The following is a 21,537-nucleotide window of genomic DNA, read 5'->3' as shown; positions in this document are numbered from 1 at the left end:
CCACGTCCCATGCATCGGCAGGCGGACTCCCAACCACTGCGCCACCATCTTTCCATTTTTAACTGGACTTAGTTCTGCCTCTCTTCACAACAGTAAGAAAATCACTCACCACTTTCCCAACTTCTTACAGATGCTTTTGAGAGATACAGGTGAATGGCCTTGGAACCTGACGTGTGTCCTCTGGGTTTTATTATCCATTGTTCTTGTCCTAGACTTAGGTAAATGGCTTTAGAAAGCCTTTATTTATTAGAACATATAAGCGTCATTCCCTGTAGGTCTGGAGTGCATACTTCAGAAATCTTATAAAATTTATTTTTAAAAGCACTTTTTTAATGCATTGGTTTTCCATAACGTCTATACCCAAAAATATAGATGATGTTTTAGGGAAGGAAAAAAAGGTGACAAAATTGTATGTTTAGAGAGCCTTGTAATAAAAAAAAAAAAATCTCATTGCTTGAGGCGTTCTATATAAGAGTTTTAAAAAATAACTTTACTAAATCATGTATTTTGTGGCTAAAATTCCCCTAACCTCACCCCTCCCACTGCCACCACCATTTGTCATATTCCTTCTGTGCACACTGTTCCAGGGCCTGACTAAGCAGCTGCCCCTCTTATCACCGATTTGCTAACCTTGTGTTTATTTTCCTTTCTTTGCAGAGACCCTCCTTGATGACTTCCTTCTCACGTACACGGTCTTCATGACAACTGACGACTTGTGCCAGGCGCTGTTGAGGCAATATCCTTCATTAACTTCAGGATGCTGTGTCGGCTTCCTCTCAGACAGATGTCTCACATTAGGAATGAACTGCCTTTCTTCATTTACTCAGCCCCTCGGTAGAGTGTGGCTATGTTAAATATTCATGTCATGATAGCCAAGGTGAAAGATGAAATGAAACAGACCAGGCAGGGGGAGCTGGAAATGAATGCAGAGCCGCTGTTTTCACGTTCTACGTCGTGGGTAAATTGTGCTGTCGATATTATGTTTTCTTCAAACCTACGTCTCAAGACTTTAGAATCTGGAGATGAATTTGGCCTGCTGGGTAAACACCAGAGTCAAGAGGTTGAGTGGATTGGCGATAACTGAAGTTAGAAGACCATCAGTCAGTTAGTGCCAGACCATGTGATGGGAAAACATACATATGTGAGTGTGTGTTTCTGGGCAAGTATCCCCGGGGGAGACAAGGATTCCCCACTTGGGAGGTCTTATCCCCGTAATCGACTGTCATCGTTTCAGAGCTTTGTCAGGGCATGCTCTCTTAGGATGATGGATGTGATTAGAAGGTTGCTGACCAGTTAAGGAGGCTTTAGGATTGCATACACTAACTAGAAGAGTTGCAACAGATCAAAGGCTGGAAAGCCATGCCAAGGAAAGGCACTCAAAGTTTCCGAACGAGTGTCTTGCCTCACAATGTTTAAGGAAGAGTTTTTTCTTTATCATTAGTCAAGCCATGATAGTTACAGGAAAAGAGGAAAAGAACATTTGCATAAGTGGAAATAATGTAAGATAAATCTTTATATTATGCCTTTCAAGAGAAAAACTAGAAGAAATAGATACTTTAATAGATTCTTTTTGTGTTTGCTGGAGTTTGTTTCACAGGTAGAAATCAAAGAAATCAGATGTCCTTGATGTACTTTTTTTTTTTCCTGAGTTAGTTGCTTTAATTTTATGGTGACATAACAAGGATTATAAGTATTTTTTCTCCAGATATAGCCATTCTAAAATGTTCAGGGTTAGCTATTACTTTTCTCCCCATTTTATTTTTTTATTGAAGTATATTTGATTTACAATGTTGTGTTAATTTCTGCTGCACAGCAAAGTGATTCAGTTTTTTATATATATATATGTATAGTAGTATTCCATTGTATATATACGTACCACATCTTTTTTATCCATTCAGTCCTTGATGTCCTTTTGCAGGTTGGGGAGACAGTGACTGAATTATGTTTTAAAATAGTTGCAAAGCCTGATACAAAATTGATTCCTATTTTGCAATTATATATCAGCATTGAAGAATAGAGAATCCTGTCCAGTAACCCCAAAACCTACCTGTGTTTGGTATCATAGCATTTTCTATTTCTAGCTAACTTTTCAGTGTGTCCAAGATACTCAGAATGATAATTTGGGGGGCAAAAATGCTAGGTTGTTTTGGAAAGCGCCACGCTTGTGTCTCATTCCTAAGGCTTTAAGCATGTTGCCTTTGAGGTTGTTATTTTTATATAATTTTAACAGCGTAGTTAATACATAGTCATTGTATACAAATTGGGAAATGCTTATAAGTATAATAAAAATAATTCATGTTCTCTGAAATCTCATTACCTTAAGAAGCCACTGTTAACTATCAGTATATATCTTTCCAGGTAATGAATATATAAATAAACATAGTTAATAGAAATGGGTGATCCTAACGTATACTTTTCTTACTTGCTTTCCTACTTAACAGTATACTGTGCATGTCTTGTGTCTGTAAATATAGTGCTGGACCATCAGTTTTATGGCTATAGAAAAGCCCTTTAAGTGGATATGCAGTCATTTATTTAACTGTCCTTAATGGTTGAAGCATTTAGGTTATTCCTATTTAATATTTTTTTATTCCAGTGAAAATGAAAATTAGCAGCCCTTTTTTACTTACATTTGCACGCTTATCCATTTCTCTTTTTTTTTCACCTAAATTCCTAGGGTGAGCATTTGAATCATATCACAAATTATGCTCCAGAAATCTGTGCTCATTTGGCGCTACTTTAGAATGTGAATTTCTGATGATCAAAGTATATCTGGCCCCGTTCTGATCTAACTTTTATGGAAACAGTGTCCACCTATGTAGTGAGGCCAGATCTTTTGGAGCCTTAATCTCTTGTGATTAATGGGCCACCTAGGGTCTCTTGGAGGTGGCATTAACCCATGCTGCCTGTGGAGCTATGTCAGCAGCTGTCAGTTCTGTCGTCCAGTCTTTATCCTCATGGCCTGCCACCATGTTACGTAAATCGTTTTCCTGGGCTTACCCTCTTCAGTGCACACCTTTTACTCTCCCTACACATGTTCTTTTCTTCCTGCATGTTCAGGTACTTGTAGATATTTTGGAAAATGTGCCTTAGCATAGTTTGTGAAAGCAAGAATAAACGGATCTCTTCACATTTTTTTACTTGCAACAATGTAATTTCCTTAACAATTTGCACCTATTCTGCTAAGAAGTATCAAGGCAAAGAAGAAAACTCAGATGTTCCTTGTCGGAAACGGAAGGTCTTGCATCTTGTTTCCCAGTGGATTGCTCTGTACAAAGACTGGTTACATGAAGATGAACATTCAAAAATGTTTTTAAAGGTAATGTAAAACATCCAGTTATTGAGTAATTCTTTTATGCCAAATGACTCATTTCAAAAATCTCATTCGTGGGCTTCCCTGGTGGCGCAGTGGTTGAGAGTCAGCCTGCCGATGCAGGGGACACGGGTTCATGCCCCGGTCCGGGAAGATCCCACATGCTGCGGAGCGGCTGGGCCCGTGAGCCATGGCCGCTGAGCCTGCGCGTCCGGAGCCTGTGCTCTGCAACGGGAGAGGCCACAACGGTGAGAGGCCCGTGTACTGCAAAAAAACAAAAACAAAAACAAAAATCTCATTCGTAGGTTACAGTCATCTAACTTGTTTGTAATGTTGAAGTTATGATTCAAAGTATTAATTTGTTTTGACCTCTGAAGCCTGATATTCCTTACATAGAAGAAGGCAAGTTTTATCGTCACTCATTTAAGGTTATTTATTTTATATAAGTCATGGGAATTTTGACTGCAAATGAAATAATTAAGGAACGTAAAATAAAAGATACTTTAAAACTTGATACTGTTTAATATGTTGAAATGTATTATAACTTTAAACTAACAATTCCCATATCTACAATAATGGGATAAAACATTTATCATTTAAAACCTATAGTGACAATGTATACATTATGAAACCTTTTCAGGACCTGGTATATTTTGAGATATTAGAGCAATAATAACTTATAAAATAGATACTAACCTAGATTTATATTTGAAATTGGATAAGCTGATATATGTATCTAATCATTAGTGGGCTGCAGTATCTTTTCAATACCGATGATTCTCTGGAGATGGCTTCTAAACAGTTGGATTCTTTTGGCCACCAGAACCGTATTAGCTGTGCAAGTTAACACAGGGAAGGGGTACAGTGAATTTGAGCAGGGAAGAGTTCTATTTCAGAATAGGCAAGTATCTAAACTGATTTTGCCTTTCATGAAGGAAATCACTTTGATTTCAAAATTCAGATATCACTTAGACATCCAGTTAAAAACTGGTTTAAATCAAGTCTCTGACTAAACTAATGTTATTTTCAAATCAACTGGGTAGTTTAATTCAATGGATTTTTTCACTCCCAAATGGTTATGTGGATATTATTTCTAAAAATTTAGAACAGGCATGGAAATTTTGAGTAGCCAACCAGAGATCTCTTTTAAGTTTCCACCATTCCCTACCTATAGCCTTTAAAAGCTTCCACAGAGCCACACCAGTTGAGCGAGGGGCTAGGAGGTGGAATCCCACTCAGGATCTCATTGGTGCCTGGTTTAACCCCCAGCATTGTTCTGGATTCCACTTATTTCCCTGAGCAGGTTAACCACTCTATGAATCTTAATCCTTACAAAATAGGCATCAAACCAATTAAGCTGAAATCTTCTTTTTCCCCCAGACCATATACAGAAATGTACTGGATGATGTATATGAATACCCAATACTTGAAAAAGAACTGAAAGAATTTCAAAAGATACTTGGAATGCACCGTCGTCAGTAAGTAATTTTCCTCATCACAGTTAGTAAAAGAAAGCAGCACATGTGATAGAATTGGGGGTGTCTCATATGTACCATTTGGAACATTTTGAATCTGAGATTTATCTTGATTCCTTAGGTTCTCCAGTAGTAAATATTTGTTTTTATATCTCAAGATGAATGAACACTAAATCAAGCTTATTGGCTATTTTTTTTTTAACCCTGTTTGGTATGGTAGAAATAAACTGCGCCATGACAGTCTGGGTACATAAGAACAATTATCTAATAAATTAATTTTATTAATTAATCTTATTAATTTTGGTAAATGAAAACATCAGGTCATTATTCAGTTTTCAGATGTAGCTGCAAAGTTAATCTGAAGGGAAAAATTGTTCTCTGATTTACAATGTAGTTTCTACTTTTTAAACATAAAACACATCTGTTGTCAAGTTGTGAAAAACTTCTATTAAGATTTCAGCAGTCACAAATGCACTTCTCATAGAAAATGTTAATTCAGGCCTTTCAGATTATCGATTTGAGATTTAAAGCCTGACTTAATTTTAGTAAAGGGAGATCTGTTTAGTAAAGGCTATATAAAGAATTTTAGGGTGCAGACAAATTATGTATAAACCTTAGTCCCAATCAGGAAAATCGCACATTTAGAAATTCAGAAATGAGGGGCAGGGTGTTAGAAATGAATGTTGTGAATTTTGGTGGTCATCTTTTATCACAGTCTACACTGTAATCAATTTCGGTAGCCTAAGACTAGTATGAAAATATGAACAAACAAATGAAGCAAAAAAGAAAAAGAAAGAAACCTTTACATCAGAATAATCCCCTACATGGAAGTTGATCTATGCTGTAAGGCAGGCCTTCTTACAGTTGGGAAAATTTAATTCTGGTTTAGTACACATTTAAATGCATTAAATAAATAAATGGAATTTAATACATTCCATTTAAAAACTTACATAAAACTGGGAAATAAAAGATTTAAGTAAGAAAACTGTCTAAGACATGATTCTTGCGTCTTTGGTACAAGTGATGAAGTATCTCTAGATTCTGGGATAAGATTTGAGCTGGGGACCTGCAGAAGATCCCCCAGTTCCACCACACATAGAAACATCCTGGAAAAGATCTGTCTTGGCTGACTTATTTAGCTATCTAAAGAACAATAATTTCACCGAAAATCTAGCCAAATATGAGAAAACTTAGAGTTTCTGTGGAAATAAATCCAGTTCTTTCCTCAATGCTCAGTTTCTATGGGTAGAAAGCAAAATATACCTGTTGAATAAATAGCTTCTTTTCTTCCTGGTTCACTGGAAATCCAGAGCCCAGTGTCACGTGTGTTATGCGTAGTAAACTAGTGAATACTGTGTGTTTTATCTTTTTGAAAAGCAAAAACCTCTGCCCGCTGCCTGAAAAGGAGTCTCTGTGACAATCACTACATTATTCTGGGTTTGAGACAAAGACTGATGTCTTGTCCTTTTCCTTTCAGCACTGTAGATGAATATTCACCACAAAGGAAGGTAAGGCAGCCCCTTCTGTCTGAAACGGGGCGATGTGGTTTGGAGGCCTGGCCTTGGCCCACTTGGTATTTCTTCATAATTAATGAACGCTGCCTCTAGCAGAGGAGGGCCAGGTGGGGAGCCGGGGGCTGCACCTTGCCTGCCCACTCCTACCTCACCTAGCTTTCCCTGTGCTTGTGCAGATGCAGTTTCAGCCAGGTGCCCTAGACTTTATGACATCCTGAATTTCTGTGGTGCGTTTTGGAGACTCAGAGTTTCCCCAACATCCCCAGAATGATATAAATATGATTTTTAGTCATTGATATAAAGATAGAAAACCGTCTATGCAAGACTCTTGCCTGCAAGAGTAAGGAAGTCTTGTGAGAAGAAGGTTGGAACCCTTCAACCCACCAGAAAGAGAGATGGTAGCCAGAATGAATGTGTTTCCTCTTCAACTTGGGGGGAAATGCTAAATGAGATGTCAGGCACAAGTTTTGCAGGAGCTGATATATCAGGTGATGGATAATCATAATGGATCACGTACCTGTTTCTCTTAAGCAAGTCACTGCACTACAGCAGAAGTGTGAAACCATCTCGACGTGGCTTTATCCAAAAGCAAGGTTGCTGTTGGGATGGGGAAACCATGTCTCTCTCAGGAGAAGCAGCTATGGATGTTTGTAGTAGCGAGTGTTAAATATCACGCCCATATTCTCCGGCATGTTGCAGAGAATCATTTGGGGGGCTTTTTCCCTTGGCCGAGGTCTATCATGTTGCTCAGACTCTCCACCTCCACGTGCATTAATTGAGGCAGCTCCCAGTTTATTCATCTAAGATTAGATGGGTGGATTTCATATTAAAAAAAAAAATTGGCACGCTCTTTTGGAACATGTTGCAAACAGCTCTGGTTTTCCAAAGGGCAGCAATACATTCATTCATTGTTCTTGTTCTCCCTTCTTGCAGAATAAAGCCCTTTTCCACCAATTCAGTCTTAAGGAGAACTGGCTCCAGCATAGAGGAACTGTGACGGAAACAGAGGAAAGTGAGTACGGTTTGAACAAGGCTCTGGGGCAGGTGGAGTAGCAGCTAATCACCATCATTCTCCAACTTGAGCACATCAGCCTGCCTTTAACCCTTTCTAGCTGCCACACCCCTAAGACACGCATGTTAGCATCCACAGTGATAGTTTTTCTTCTCTTGCTGTGGGCGTTACAGTTTTCTTTATCACAGAGTACTGTCCCAGGTAGGGAAAGGAGACTGCAAAGAGCCCCCTGCGTTCTTGGGGAGATGTGCAAAATGGACTGGAAAGGCAACCTTTCCCCTTGGCTGCCTTCTCCCCTGCTGTCAGCCCATCGCCTGTGACTCACTGGAAAGTCCCTTAAAGCCACCGTGCAGGGCTTTGGCTGAGTCAATCCCTGAGATTTAGAGAAGAAAATCTTGGAGAAAATAATGAAAGGAAGGATGTGCAGTCGAAACTCCTCCAAGGCAAGGCCCTGCCGGGCAGTGCCACACGTCCAGTGTGTCCTCAATCAGTGCTGCTGGCAAAAGGGCTCGTGACGCACCCTGAAGAGGGCTGCTCCATCAGTGCAGGGGAGACACCTCTTTAACACTCTGAAGGTGCTGATGTACTTTTTATTTTAAATTTAATTAATTAAGTTATTTATTTATTTTTCGCTGTGTTGGGTCTTCGTTGTTGCACGCAGGCTTTTCTCAAGTTGCGGCGAGCGGGGGCTACTCTTTGTTGTGATGCGCGGGCTTCTCATTGCGGTGGCTTTTCTTGTTGTGGAGCACGGGCTCTAGGCGCACGGGCCTCAGTAGTTGCAGCAGCCAGGCTCAGTAGTTGCGGCTCGCGGGCTCTAGAGCACAGGCTCAGTAGTTGTGGCGCATGGGCTTAGTTGCCCCACGGCATGTGGGATCTTCCCGGACCAGGGATGGAACCCACGTCCCCTGCATTGGCAGGCGGATTCTTAACCACTGGTACACCAGAGAAGCCCCTGGCGTGCTTTGCTACATTACTGTTTTATAACGGAACTGGAAATGGTTTCCTCCTGTTTAGATAAAGGTTGAGTCAGGGGCAGAGCTGGGAAACACAGCAATTCAAATGTGCATGCTATTGTGACTTGGAGACTTTCTCTTTTAATTCGCCTTTCCCGACAGCGCTGAAATTTTAAGTGTGGACGTTGAATATTTATTCAACTTATTGAATGTTTAAACAACAAAATGTCACAGGATACCTCTTGTGTTCCATTGTTTGTGTATAACCAAACATGATGGCACTCGTTGGGTCATAGTGTCACCTGTACCAAGTGGAGGAACAAATGGAATGACCTCACCTCCTCATCTCTCAGTTGCTGACCTTCCTTTCCCATTTGTCTTACAATTAATTGTATAATCTTCCAAGCTGAGTTTCAAAGAATCTGAGTATTTCAAGACCTCCCCCCTCCTCCTTTTGTTCATCATCTTACTGAGCAGGCTGTAAACTTTCCTCACACTTAGTAGTTTGTAGACTGCAGCTTTGCCTTGCTCCAGAATTCCGTCTTTTTGTGGAAGGATAAAAACATTTTGTCTCTCACAAGTCTGTTGACAACACATAAAACAGCTATTTGTTAGATGCTATGGTTTTAGTGACACACCCAACCAAACCCAAAACAAAATACTGTCAGTGCCTCTTGGTGGCGTGTTTACTTTGAGGTTTGTACTAGTGAACCCCTAGTTTGTCTTTTGCTTCATTCGCATTTCTGTGCAAACATTCCTGGGTTTATTTCTGTGGTGCATTTAAATTGCATATGAAATTTCTCTAGGACCTGCACTCCCCATTTTTTTTTTTTTTGCAATCTAGAAGAGAAGAATAAGTATATTATTGTCCGTCTGTCTTTAGTAAAGAAGCTGGTGTTTTATACATTCAGAATGGCTGATACAAGAGGCAAATAACGTGTCAGTTATTTCCATTGCTACAGTTTCTGCTATTAAATCATAAAGAAACATTGTTTCCAGGGCCCATTCACCCTGATAGTGATAATGTCCTAGTAATAATGATTAGTACCACAGACAAGAAGAAGGAAATTAAAAAGGCTGGAAATGTGACCTCCATTTGAAAACTAAACTCACTACCACCTTGATATGGGTGGAGGGGCGGCACGCGGAGGTTCATTCTTATACGAGCAGGAAGGCTGAAGCCAAAAACCATAGCAAGTGACAGATTTTTTAGATAAGCTTATGAGAATTCAAATAACAAAATGTGGTGGTCTTTACTGAGCCACTGTGCCTGTCCAGAGGTGAAGTGTACAACAAAAGTGTTTGAATTAGACGCTTTAATAGACTGCTTTGGGAGATCACAGTAACCCTCACAGAAGGGACTTCGAAGTCTAGGCCCTGTTGCACAGATCCCACTGTTGTGGCCAGGCTGCCTCTACCCTGAGCAGACGCTTTTGCGTGATGTGGGTCTCTCGCTACAGTATGGGATGCTTAAGCACTACTCCACCTTGCTCAGCAGCTTTATCACGTCTCCGTCTCACGTGTGTGCAGGCTCGCATTGCTGTGCCCTCAGGCACCCGTGTGCACACATATATATGTAAATCTAGCTGTGTCTGCTCTGTACTGCAGGGAATAGTGTGGCGGGTGCCTCGATTTGGGTGAAACGTCTGTACCTCATGGCCACAGCTGTTCTCTGTCTACTCACAGTTCTTTCACCTCATGCAGTTTTCTGCCACGTGTATATCACGGAGCACTCCTATGTCAGCGTGAAGGCAAAAGTTTCCAGTACAGCCCAAGAGATCCTGAGAGTGGTGGCGGAAAAGATCCAGCATGCGGAAGAGGATCTGGCTCTGGTAGCCGTCACGTTCTCTGGGGGTAAATTATTTTCTGTCTTTGAATATTAATCTTTCACTGGATTGCCTCCAGAAGGAGAGAGTTGACATTTTTATGGAGTAGACGTGCAGCGCGTCCCTTCTGGGTCTGCAGCTGGATGAGCACTCTAACAAGAAGAAGCCACCTACCAGAGGTGTTTCCATGACAACAGTTGGGTACCGTTGGATGCTGAATTTCCTCCCCAAGAACTGAGCAGAGAGGCGTGCCAGTGTTTTGAAATATATTATAAAGCTTTACATATTTTCTACTCTAGATAAGCCTTCTGTTTTCATATTTAAATTAACTTGGGAAATTGCTAAAGGATGAAATTACTTTCCGAAGAAAAAAGAAAGGCAGCCTTGAACTAGTCTTTTTGCTGGCTGACAGTTTAATACTTAAAGACTCCCTGTTGAAGGAAATAAAAACTGTACAATAAGCCGAAAGCTCACAGGCAGTGTTCCTTCAGGCAGACGTGGGGAGGGAGCCCTGGTTATAGTTTTTGCCTCTGTTGGGCCTTATTTATCCTCAGAGAATGGTTTATTGTCTGTTTTGAATAAGATCACACAGATTACAAGCTGATACTATTGATCTGTGAGACCTGAACAGACCCCTGCGTTTTCACTGGAGCCTGTCAGATCTCAGTGTCACTGGCCTCCTTTTTTGGCTTACGATCTTTATTTAATATCTCATTAACCCTGAGAAAAATACAAAGAAAGTGACTTAGTCCCAGTAGTTGAAAAATGGGAGTACTGTGTAAACTAACCAGCCAGAGATGGGGCGGGCCGGGGAGGGGGGAGCAGATAAAGGGCATTCCTGTTTACCCTTTGTTACCATTCTAGAGTCAGGAGAAGAAGATCAGAATGTATTGTACTTGATGCAAAAGCATTATGTGATGGAACATTGCCTCTTTCGCTTTGTGACTCAGAGGCAGGTAAAATGGGCCTACAAGCTAGTTGATTACATATTCAAACAAATACAGCCCATCTCCCCTGTCCTAGTTAAGTGAGGCACTCCTTCCTCTCCCTGAGCGTTGTGCCTCCCATCAAAACATTCTCTAAAGAAAAAGAGCAAAAATTTCAGAAACATGTGGACTACATGAATTTTAATCAGGGAGTAGTTGAATGTTTAATAAAATATATTAGGTATTCCAGATAAATATGATATTTGTATATTAATTTTAAGTGACCAAGGATATTACATGATTCTAAACAGTATTAAACTTCATCAAAATCAGCATTTGCCTCTCAAGGCAATACCATAACAGAAAGTAATCATTGGGTCCCCATGCAGACAGAAGGTGCTGGAGAAAGAAGGACCCTGAGAGAACCTGGTGGCACAGCTGAGACCCACACCCCCTTGGAGGCTGACTCAGAGTCGGCCCAGGGCCACACGTGAACCTGGGAATTAATGAGTGGGTCTTTTACTACCCAATATCTATTTGATGGCTGTGAAATACGATTTTTACACTCTATTAGATTCATCTGTCGTTCTAATGTGTATAGACTCATAGCGAATCATCACTAGCAATATCAGTTTATCTCTTGAATTATCTCACAGGTTTGGAAATATGCCGTCATTTTCCATCCATTAGTAGTTTCGTCTGTTAAGAACCTTTCTGCCTGCAGCTTCACATCCACCAAGCAATAATGTTCTTATGAAGAAAAAAAGCCCACAGAGCTTAATGTATTCCTTGCTCTAGTTACGTAATTTTTAATAAATGTTTTAAATGCTACATCAAAATGAAATGACAGTGAGATCTACAGTTATTTTCTTTTTGTTAAAAGAAGTTTAGAGATATTGGCCATGTTGTAGGTTTTGTGGACTTTTCTAAAAGGACCGGTATTATTACCCTCACAGCTTCCAGTAGGTTTCCAGCTGTTTTGTACCCAAGTTAGGTATATATGTATGTAGTAACAGAAACCTACCCAGTTACTCAGAGCTTAAAATCCTATCACTTTTCATTGTTCATGGTGTAGTGACAAATCTGAAAGTAAGAAAAACACTTCTTAGCAAATGGAAAAATTACTGTCTGAAAGCCATGGCATTTGCAGAATGCAAATTCCATAGCAAATGCAGAATGGCTCTTATAAAGTCAGATTTAAGGTATATATGGGCACACAGAGGGTTGCAAGAAATTGTAGCTAAAGAGGGAGGAGATAGAAGAACGTCAGAGCCCGGCCATGTGGGACCATTTACTGCCGACGTCAACAGGCCGACATGACAAATACTACTTATCTTTGCAATGCTGGGCCATAAAGAATGTATTCGAGTATCATTTGTGTACTCTGTATCAAACAGAAATGTTCAAAACAAAATCTGGCGCTCGAACTGATTATCTAGAAAAAGAGATGTGGCATATTGTATTTCCAACCATGCTGGGTAACTGGAGGGCTACCTTAGGAGAGGCTGATTATGTCACAGTGGAATAAAGTTGAGTATCACTTTGGTCGATTCCCGTCTGCATCTTGTAGGTGGGGGGAGGACGTTTTTCTATGAGAAGCCTATTGTGTTATATAAGAGTCCAACTATGGTAGAAAAATGGCCAAAGGACAGGGACAATAGGGGAATAAAATAGAAGTAGAATAGATGAAAAAAAATAGGTGAAAATATTCACCTTTACTAGTAGTCAAGAAATACAAAGTAAACCGAGAATCTATTTTTGATTTTAGCAAAACAGTAAACTTATTCAAAGGAATGGTGAGCGTTGGTGGGTGTAAGAATTGGAAAGCAGTTTGGCAGCTTGTATCAAAAACTTTAAAAATGTTCCTTCGCTCTGACCTAGGAATTCCACTACTGGGAATCTGTCTTAAGAAACTCATCTATAAGCAGCCAAAGATTTATGCACAAAGATGTTGACTTTGGCAGTATATATATGGCTGCTGAAATAAGAGATCCCATTTATCAAACCCCTGTTATGTGCTGGTCCCTGTGCTAGTATTTAGCATGGTTCTTGCCATCTAATTTATATGACCAAAAAAACTGGAAACCATTAAATGTTCAACAACAGAGGAAAGATTAAATGATGGCATAATAGACAGTTATATAACCAGTTACACATGACATGACACTATAAATAATTTTGACAAGTGGGTAAGTAATTAAAATAGGAATATAAAACCACATAAGGAATAATTACAAATGCGTGTATCTATAGTGATTATTAATGCAAACATATAAATAATAATTTTGACCATATGTACATGTGTGCACACACATATTTGCATAAAGATCAGGATGGAAATATACTCAACTGTTACCAATATTACTATCATATGGTTACTTTAGAGTGATGGGATTGTGAATGAATTTTACTTTCTTCCCTAAGCTGTTCTGTGTAAAGAATGACTAAATGTTATAAGAATGAATCACATTCTGAGCATTGATTTTCTGATATCATTGTATAGCATATGCAGAACTGAATTAAATCTACTTCACATCCCATTTATTTTTAAATATTTTTCTTTGGCAAATTTCACTCTTTAGATGTACTGTGAATGCCTACTAGGTGTTCTTGTGTTTCTAATTACTCTTTTTTGTAAATAAAGAAAAGCATGAACTTCAGCCACATGACTTGGCCATCTCCAAGTCCCTTGAAGCATCTGGTCGGATATATGTCTACCGGAAAGACCTGGCTGACACTTTGGTGAGTACCTTTAGCCTTGTACTTGAAACACACAGACCCACACGTCAGACTGAGACCATGTATTTGTATGTTTGAAAATGAATGTTAGAAAAATACATCAAGCTGTCTCCTCCTGTAGTCAACAATACACTTTTCAAACAACACTGTGTTTGCAAATCAAAGGCAGGCCCATCTTTAGGGACTCTCAACCCCTCCTGAGTCAAAGCTATTTCTCTCTGAGTCCCTGTGAAACAAGGGATTTGAGGGATGTGACTCTTTCTCTGATGGAATCTTAATTCCATTCTTCTTTTTCGGTGGCTATATGGAGGTTAGGCTGAGGAACGCATCCTGTGTGGATTTAAAGGGAAAGAGACTGTGTCCTTAGTTCCTGTCCACTGGGTCCACTTTGAGTGAGCCATGCCTTTGAAGAAAGGGTGGATGGTTACCCTTCCCTGTGTAAGATGGCCCCTAACCGTGCAACATCAGATGCCACTGAAGTGTAAGCGTATGAAGAAATATAGAACCCACACTGTACGTTATTTTCCGTCCTAAATTTAAGAACACTTACGCCTAACTAGATGATTTGTTGTTGTTCCTAAAAACCTCGGTCTCATGGTTGCTTTCTCAACGGTAGGGTCAGGCCTCAGATCCATCGCCCATAAAAAGTGGGCTGTATCAGGTCGTGATTGTATCATCCAGACTTATGGTCCTGGTCTGTCCCATGGAGTCATCACAAGGATGGGTCTTTCCATCTGGCTCCTGTTGTATATATAATGGAGGAATCTGTATACCATGTGGGTTAACCAAAACTGCTTATAATAAAAGTATCTTATGTAAAATTATCTGCAAGATATCAAGCTAGCATAATGACATGAGTCACTGTTATCTTCACACTTTCTACCAGACACGTATGTACTAGGTAATTTACATACAGTATGTCATTTAACCTTCCTGCTAACCTTGTGAAGTTCAGAGAGGCTGAGTGACTTACTCTAGCTTCCCACAGCCAAGCCAGGGAGAGGGCTAGGATTTCATTCCAGTTATATTTGACTCTGGAGCTCCTGCACCTTCCTCCTTGTACATCGTGAGGGAGAAAAGGAGAGGGAAACCCTTTGTCTTACTTGGGATTTCCCGTTGCTGGGTGTCCTTCTGCAGGTCACCGGGCCTGTGTCTATACACGATGTAACTCCACCGGTGGAACTTGACAGACAGGATGCTGCACAACATCTTTGAGTAGATAATGAGATTGATGTGACTGCCCGCCGCCCTCCCCCGCACCTTGTGAAGGAGGAGAATCTAATATGCAGTTGCCCTAGGCTCCTGGTGATGGAAGGACCCACACTCTAATTGTCTCCCACCCCCCAGCCCTCACCCGCCACACACAGACCCCTCATGCGGTTCCCTCGTGTGCGCTCCCAGAGCGCTCTTCTGCTGCGATCGAGGGCCTCAGAAGGGTAGAGGGCAGGCCTGGGGCAGTGTCTTGTGGGATAAACAGCTGCTGTGAATTCCGAGTTGAGCCAGATGCTATCCTGTACTCGGATGCTTCCCCCACCAGCTTTTTGCACCACCTAAAAATTTCCCATTGGAATCAAAGTTTAGGTGCTTTCATCTCCAAAAGATTTCAGTTGAAATGGAACATTGTATGGGAAGGATAACATGTGAAACCACTCATATCCACTGTGCTTGTGCATAGATTAGCCTTCGTGGAAAGCAGGAATCATAGCCCTGAATGAATGGAATAGAGAAATAGAAAGTGTTTCTTGGAGAGGGCAGTGGACTACCTGAGTAACCAGAGGGCAGTGCCAGGATCAGGGGCACATTTAGGGAGAAAGTAGGAGGGATAAAAAGCCAAGTGAAAATACCCTTACACCTCCAAATTACTAAGCAGAGATCTGTGTTACTTCCCAACTCGTGGCTCTTTGAATGTCTGCAGTGCAGCCTGTGTCCATCTGGTCCCAATCTAGCCAGACCAATTCCTGAGAAACCTGGGCTTTCCCCCACCTCAGTGTTTGCATGCACATCATTCATTCAGCCCTTACTGAGTTCCACCCCATATCCACACTGCGGGTAGGGGGACAATTTGTACCTAAACCTACTCTGAAGAGAATCAAGTCTGTGGAAAAGGTTGTGAAGGTCTTTTGTCATTTTTTTAAATTAGGAAACCTTTACATAAATATAAGAATTTGAAAATGCTAATAATTTATTTTGCAGTTCAAAAAATAGAGACTAATATTTGGATTCTGAAATGTTCCCTTTATCCTGCTATGGCATTTATTTTTGCAAAGTCCCTTTCTTTTTTTTCCCAAGTCATTAACTATTTTAACGTCATTAGCTGTTCAAGTCAGATAGGAGAATTTATATCTTAATTAGAAAATATCAAATATTTTTAAAAGGTGCCAGATAATTTTAATACATTTAACAGTGACAATAGATTTAAAATTGTGGTGGCATTTAATAATTTTACGTCAGATTTTAAGGAAATACTATTATTACCAAACTCATATCCATTTGTATAGGGAAAGCAATTGATACTTTAAAATAATCATCCACTGGGCTTCCCTGATGGCACAGTGGTTGAGAGTCTGCCTGCCAATGCAGGGGACACGGGTTCGAGCCCTGGTCTGGGAAGATCCCATATGCCACAGAGCAACTAGGCCCGTGAGCCACAAATACTGAGCCTGCGCGTCTGGAGCCTGTGCTCCGCAACAAGAGCGGCCGTGATGGTGAGAGGCCCGCGCACCGCGATGAAGAGTGGCCCCCACTTGCCACAACTAGGGAAAGCCCTCGCACAGAAACGAAGACCCAACACAGCCAAAAATAAAATAAATAAATTTTTAAAAAAACAAACAACCAAAAACACTATTCCCTTAAAAAAAATTTTTAAATAATCATCCACCATGGTATAAATGAAGTAACTTATTTTTTATTTCCTGTTTAAATTTTTTTTTTTTTTTTTGCTTTCCATGGGCATTTTAATAAAATTTGTAAATGTATGTCTGGGATGAGACTCGTCAAACATATTTTCTGTAAAAGCCATGTCTGTCTTTATTGAAGTGCACTGTGACATTTCTTTTGTTTGTTTTTATACTCACCCTGCTGGCACATTAATTCTTACCAGAAGCCAGAGTGACTTCAGGGCTTTCACTTTCATTATGTTGTCTGCCCGCGGCAGTGTTTTATAATCAGATTTGTGTGTGTGTGTATGTGTGTGTGTGTGTGTGTGTGTGTGTGTGTGTGTGTGTGTGTGTCGGGGGGAGGGGCAACTCAGTGAAGTATCATTGATCACATTCTACGGCTTCCAAGGCTGTTTGCTAAATTGGTTGTAACTCACAGAAAGTGAACGGACCAGGGAAAATATTAAGTGCGCTGAGACAAGAGTTTTTTTCTAATGTGGGCTTCTAATGCCTTTCGATAGCCAGACAATTCAGTGCCAAATATTTTGGAACTGACTGAGGATTCTTTTACTTTTGTCTGTCACCTTAGAATCCTTTTGCAGAAAATGAAGAATCACAGCAAAGGTCGATTAGGATTTTGGGAATGAACACTTGGGATATTGCTCTGGAATTAATGAATTTTGATTGGAGCCTCTTCAATTCAATTCACGAGGTGAGTAAGAAGGGAAATGATAAAATAAATGCTTGTGCCAGTATAACTGTGAGTTCTTTTTGAAGAATATTTGTTTGTGACTGGGTTTTAAGAAGATCCGTCATCTGGTGATCTAGTTATGCTTTAGGATACCGTGGCCCCAAAATATTTGGGGACTTTAAATATATTAAAAGACTGACCCAAACCTAGGAAAATCAGAATACATGATCATGCTTTATTTGCACCTAATATTGTTCAATCGGATATTTGTGTTAATGTAGTATAAATATGCTATTTTTTTGTTTGAAAACATGTATTCATATATATATATGGGTATATATATATACCCATATATATATATGAAGGTCTAATGGGGTGGAAGAGACATTTTATATTTGATACCTTTGATATTGACATTTTTATTTTTCCATGAGCTTTACAGAGCTTTACAGTACTTATATGAGAAACACATTTCTGTATGTACCTACATGCACACACACACGTTCCCAAGAACATTCTATACACTTAGACTATGCTGCAAGACTTCAAGTACTCTATTGAAAATTTTGAGATATATTTCAAATTTGTATGTCCATCAACCTCTCCCTTGAGGACAGGTTAAACATTTATAAAACAGTAGATGCGGGGCAACATGCTACTGACATTTGATGAATAAATGTAGCTGGTGGAAAGGCTCACAGGAATCAGGAGATGAAAAACGAGGCAGCTCTGTGCTACAATATGTTGCATTTACTTTGCTGTGTAGTGAAATGTTTCATTACAAGAAGGCCTTTCCTCCTGAAGAAGGAACTCGTGCCCAATTTAGGGACCCCCAAGCTTCACTTTCACTTTGGAACGTTTTTTAAATGTCCTCGTATTTTCTCACTGACAACATTCCAACCTGATGATCTAAATTTGAGCAAGTAGTGAACTGGTTCAAGCTAAATGACTTGTGACTTTGCAAATGGTAGTAGAGTGGGATGTGTCCCTGCTTATGTGCTTATGCAATAGGAGAATGTGAATTACTCCTGTAAAATATACACGCACACCCCTCCGGTTAGAAACACATCTCTTCCACTGCTTTGCATATGGTCAGTCTATGTCACTAGTTACTGGTCTGACTCGATTTTGTCAGTTTTGTACCTTGTCCTAATCTTGCTGTCTTTCTGTGATTTGACAATGTCTTATGTCAGTGGTTCTCAAAGAGCGGGTACCCAGACCAGCATCATCAGCACCCCTGGGAGCTTGTTAGAAATGCAGATTTTGGCCAGAGCACAGACCTACTGACCCAGAAAATCTGGAGGGTGGGGCCCAGCAATCTGTGCTTTAACAGGTCTCCAGGTGACTTGGATTCACACTGAAATGTAAGAACCCTTGTCTAGAGAACCTACCTGTGAGGGTCTAATGTAATGATAGTCATTTGCACTTGAAGTTGCTCATAGAACAAGTTTGGGAAGTTTGGATTTGATTCAGCCTGTGACTTAAACTTTAGAATGTCTGAGGTTTTCACGAAAAGTGTCATCCTTGCATTCTAAAAAATTACAGTTGTGTAAGTCTTCTGCGTGAAGGCTTTTCTGGAAGATAAATTATCTTGAATTTAATATATTGTTATTTGTTATATCTAACATGTTATGATATGACAGTGCCTACCTGAAGTAGCTCTTAAAAATGAATCGAATTTTGTATCAACTTGACTCTGTGCTACAACAATAAACAATTGTATGAATACATTGTCTTTCAGCAAGAGCTGATCTACTTCACGTTCAGCAGACAAGGAAGTGGGGACCACACAGTGAACCTGAGCCTCCTACTCCAGAGATGCAATGAGGTCCAGCTCTGGGTGGCCACGGAGATTCTGCTCTGCAGCCAGCTGGGCAAGAGAGTGCAGCTGGTGAAAAAATTCATCAAAATTGCTGCTCAGTGAGTTTCTAGTGGTAAAAAAATGCAGTTCTTCTCCTCTCTTTGAGAGGGTACATTATTTTCCTTGTGATGATAAGAAGGGATGAGATGGCAAAGGGTACTATTGAGTTAAGTGACCAAATGATTGAAAAGGTCTCTTTTTGAATATTTCTCTCTTCGCCTTTGAAGTATTTATATCTTAAAGTAAAGGTCAAAATACTAGACCAAAGCACTCTGCTCTATGCTGTAGAAAAAAGCAGGCAGTGCACACATGCCCCATCGTGCAGCTAAATTACCCTTGTAGCCAGGTGAGCTACAGTAGGTTAGGAAAATGGGGGAAGGTGATGTGAGGGGGGTGAGAACCATTGAAAGTCAGATGCATTTCAAGATTCTGCTTTTGGCTTCTTGATGCCCAGAGTATGAACTTTGCAAACTCCTTAGCAGGCTCTGCACTGTCTGGTCGCACCTGACCTCTGAGCCTCACCCCATGCTGCAGCCACTCTAAATGGCTCTTCCTTTCCCATGCAGACCATCATCCAAGCCTGGACATGTGTTGTTAGCTCTGCCAAGAATGGCCACTTCTACCCAGCAAATTGCTATCCTTCTTCAAGACCTAGGTCATATGTTGCTTCCTTCCTAAAATCATCCCTGACTTTCAAATGCAGGGTCAGCTCTTTCTTACCCTGACCTCCCCCTACCATGCACACGTTTCTTTTTTCCTTCTTTAAAAAACTTCTTTATTACTATTGATTAAACTTACCTTTTTTTTTTTTGCGATACGCGGGCCTCTCACTGCTGTGGTCTTTCCCGTTGAGGAGCACAGGCTCCGGACGCGCAGGCTCAGCGGCCATGGCTCACGGGCCTAGCCGCTCCGCGGCATGTGGGATCTTCCCGGACCAGGGCACGAACCCGTGTCCCCTGCATCGGCAGGCGGACTCTCAGCCACTGCGCCCCCAGGGAAGCCCTAAACTTACCTTTTTATATAGAATTCCTTCAGTGGACTGTGTTGACTTCCAAGGGACAGGGACCATTTCTAATCAGTCACTGTACCTGGGGTGCCTAGTACTGAACTTGGTAAATAGCGGTGACTCAGTAAAGTCGGTTGAATGACATTCTAGTAACTTCCTGGGAGCATCTCTTAAAATACCAGATGAATATTCTGAAACCACTCTTGGGACAGCTTCCCAACAGAAACAGGCAACATGAATCAAAATCTTTCCCAGTTCCTTCTACCTTCCAGTCTTCCCATTTTTTTTCCTTTGTTTTTCAAAGTAGTTTTTATATCAAACCGTTTCTGAGTACATGTCAGTGTAATATATTTAGGAAATGTGTATTGATCACTCATTAATGTTTGCACATCCATGCAGGGTATTGTGGGGAAATCAGAGTGAGCCTGCACCCAATCGGCTGGGGGGATACTTTCTATAACTCAAATGTCTAATTTTCACAATAGACCCTGAGGGTGCCCTATTATGAGATGAATTTCTTTCAGGGGCTTTAGAGGATGGGAAGCGTATATGCCAAGGGTGTGGGAAAGGAGGATTAGAAAACCATTTGGGAGAAGGTAGCATTTTGAATTCTGGGTATGAATTCAAAAGAGCACACTGTCCGTGGAGGTCAGACTCATGAGAGAGAAGCAAAGCAGTTCATTGGAGGCAGAGAGCGTGTGGTCAGAGAAAGGAACCTCATCCAGTTTGGCCAGAGCGGAAGGTATTTGTAAGGAAGTCGTGGGAGACTGATCTAAAAAGGAAGATGGGGCCAAATTGTAAAGGATGTTGAATTTCAGAATGAAAAGTTTAGACTGAATTGAGAAGGTGGTAGGGATTCTTTGAAAGTTTTTGTGCAGGAGATGGATACGATCCAAGTTGTCCCTCAGGAAGGTTGATCTGAAAGTAGCACCTAGACGGAACTGCCGGTGAGGAGACCCCAGAAGCAGGATATTTTGTCTACTTAGGTGAGAGATAATGGCGGTTCCCGACCTGGTGTTTGATGTGACTGGTGGTGGAAGGAGAGATAGATAACAGATCTGCCTAAATCTTGGACTAGTTTTATGATGAATGCTCCTTTTTTGTTTGTTTGGCCAGTACATTTTCTGTAATAGCCTGTGACATTCTTAAATGTGAGGCTCTTTGGGATCAAAAACTTTCTTATAAATGCCAGTTGCTTGGTGAAATGGGACGTGAATGTCCTAAGGAGTAAAATGACACCACATAGCTTAGTTCCCAGTATAAGATTATATCTGTCCTCAGGGAAATGAAATATGTCTATTCACATCTTCTCCATATGGCCCCATGCTCTTGAATTGTTTGCTGT

At 40.7% G+C, this 21,537-nt stretch overlaps 1 protein-coding gene across 6 annotated transcripts in view; it reads left to right on the top strand.

Annotated features, from left to right (window-relative positions):
* The window catches only part of RAPGEF5 (Rap guanine nucleotide exchange factor 5), a 235,975-nt gene that overhangs the window by 187,935 nt on the left and 26,503 nt on the right, over positions 1-21,537 (top strand). For all 6 annotated transcript variants that reach the window (XM_030857070.2, XM_060304704.1, XM_060304703.1 and 3 more), the window contains 9 exons: positions 658-736; positions 3,175-3,319; positions 4,694-4,791; positions 6,266-6,296; positions 7,236-7,314; positions 9,972-10,121; positions 13,664-13,761; positions 17,224-17,346; positions 19,067-19,245. In XM_030857070.2, the coding sequence (XP_030712930.2) occupies positions 658-736; positions 3,175-3,319; positions 4,694-4,791; positions 6,266-6,296; positions 7,236-7,314; positions 9,972-10,121; positions 13,664-13,761; positions 17,224-17,346; positions 19,067-19,245 (982 nt within the window). The remainder of the gene's footprint in view (positions 1-657; positions 737-3,174; positions 3,320-4,693; positions 4,792-6,265; positions 6,297-7,235; positions 7,315-9,971; positions 10,122-13,663; positions 13,762-17,223; positions 17,347-19,066; positions 19,246-21,537) is intronic.

Source organism: Globicephala melas, chromosome 9 (genome assembly GCF_963455315.2).
Source record: "Globicephala melas chromosome 9, mGloMel1.2, whole genome shotgun sequence".
Lineage (NCBI taxonomy): Eukaryota > Metazoa > Chordata > Mammalia > Artiodactyla > Delphinidae > Globicephala > Globicephala melas.
Note: the sequence above shows the minus strand (reverse complement) of the source record. Positions and strands in the feature narration are given on the sequence as shown.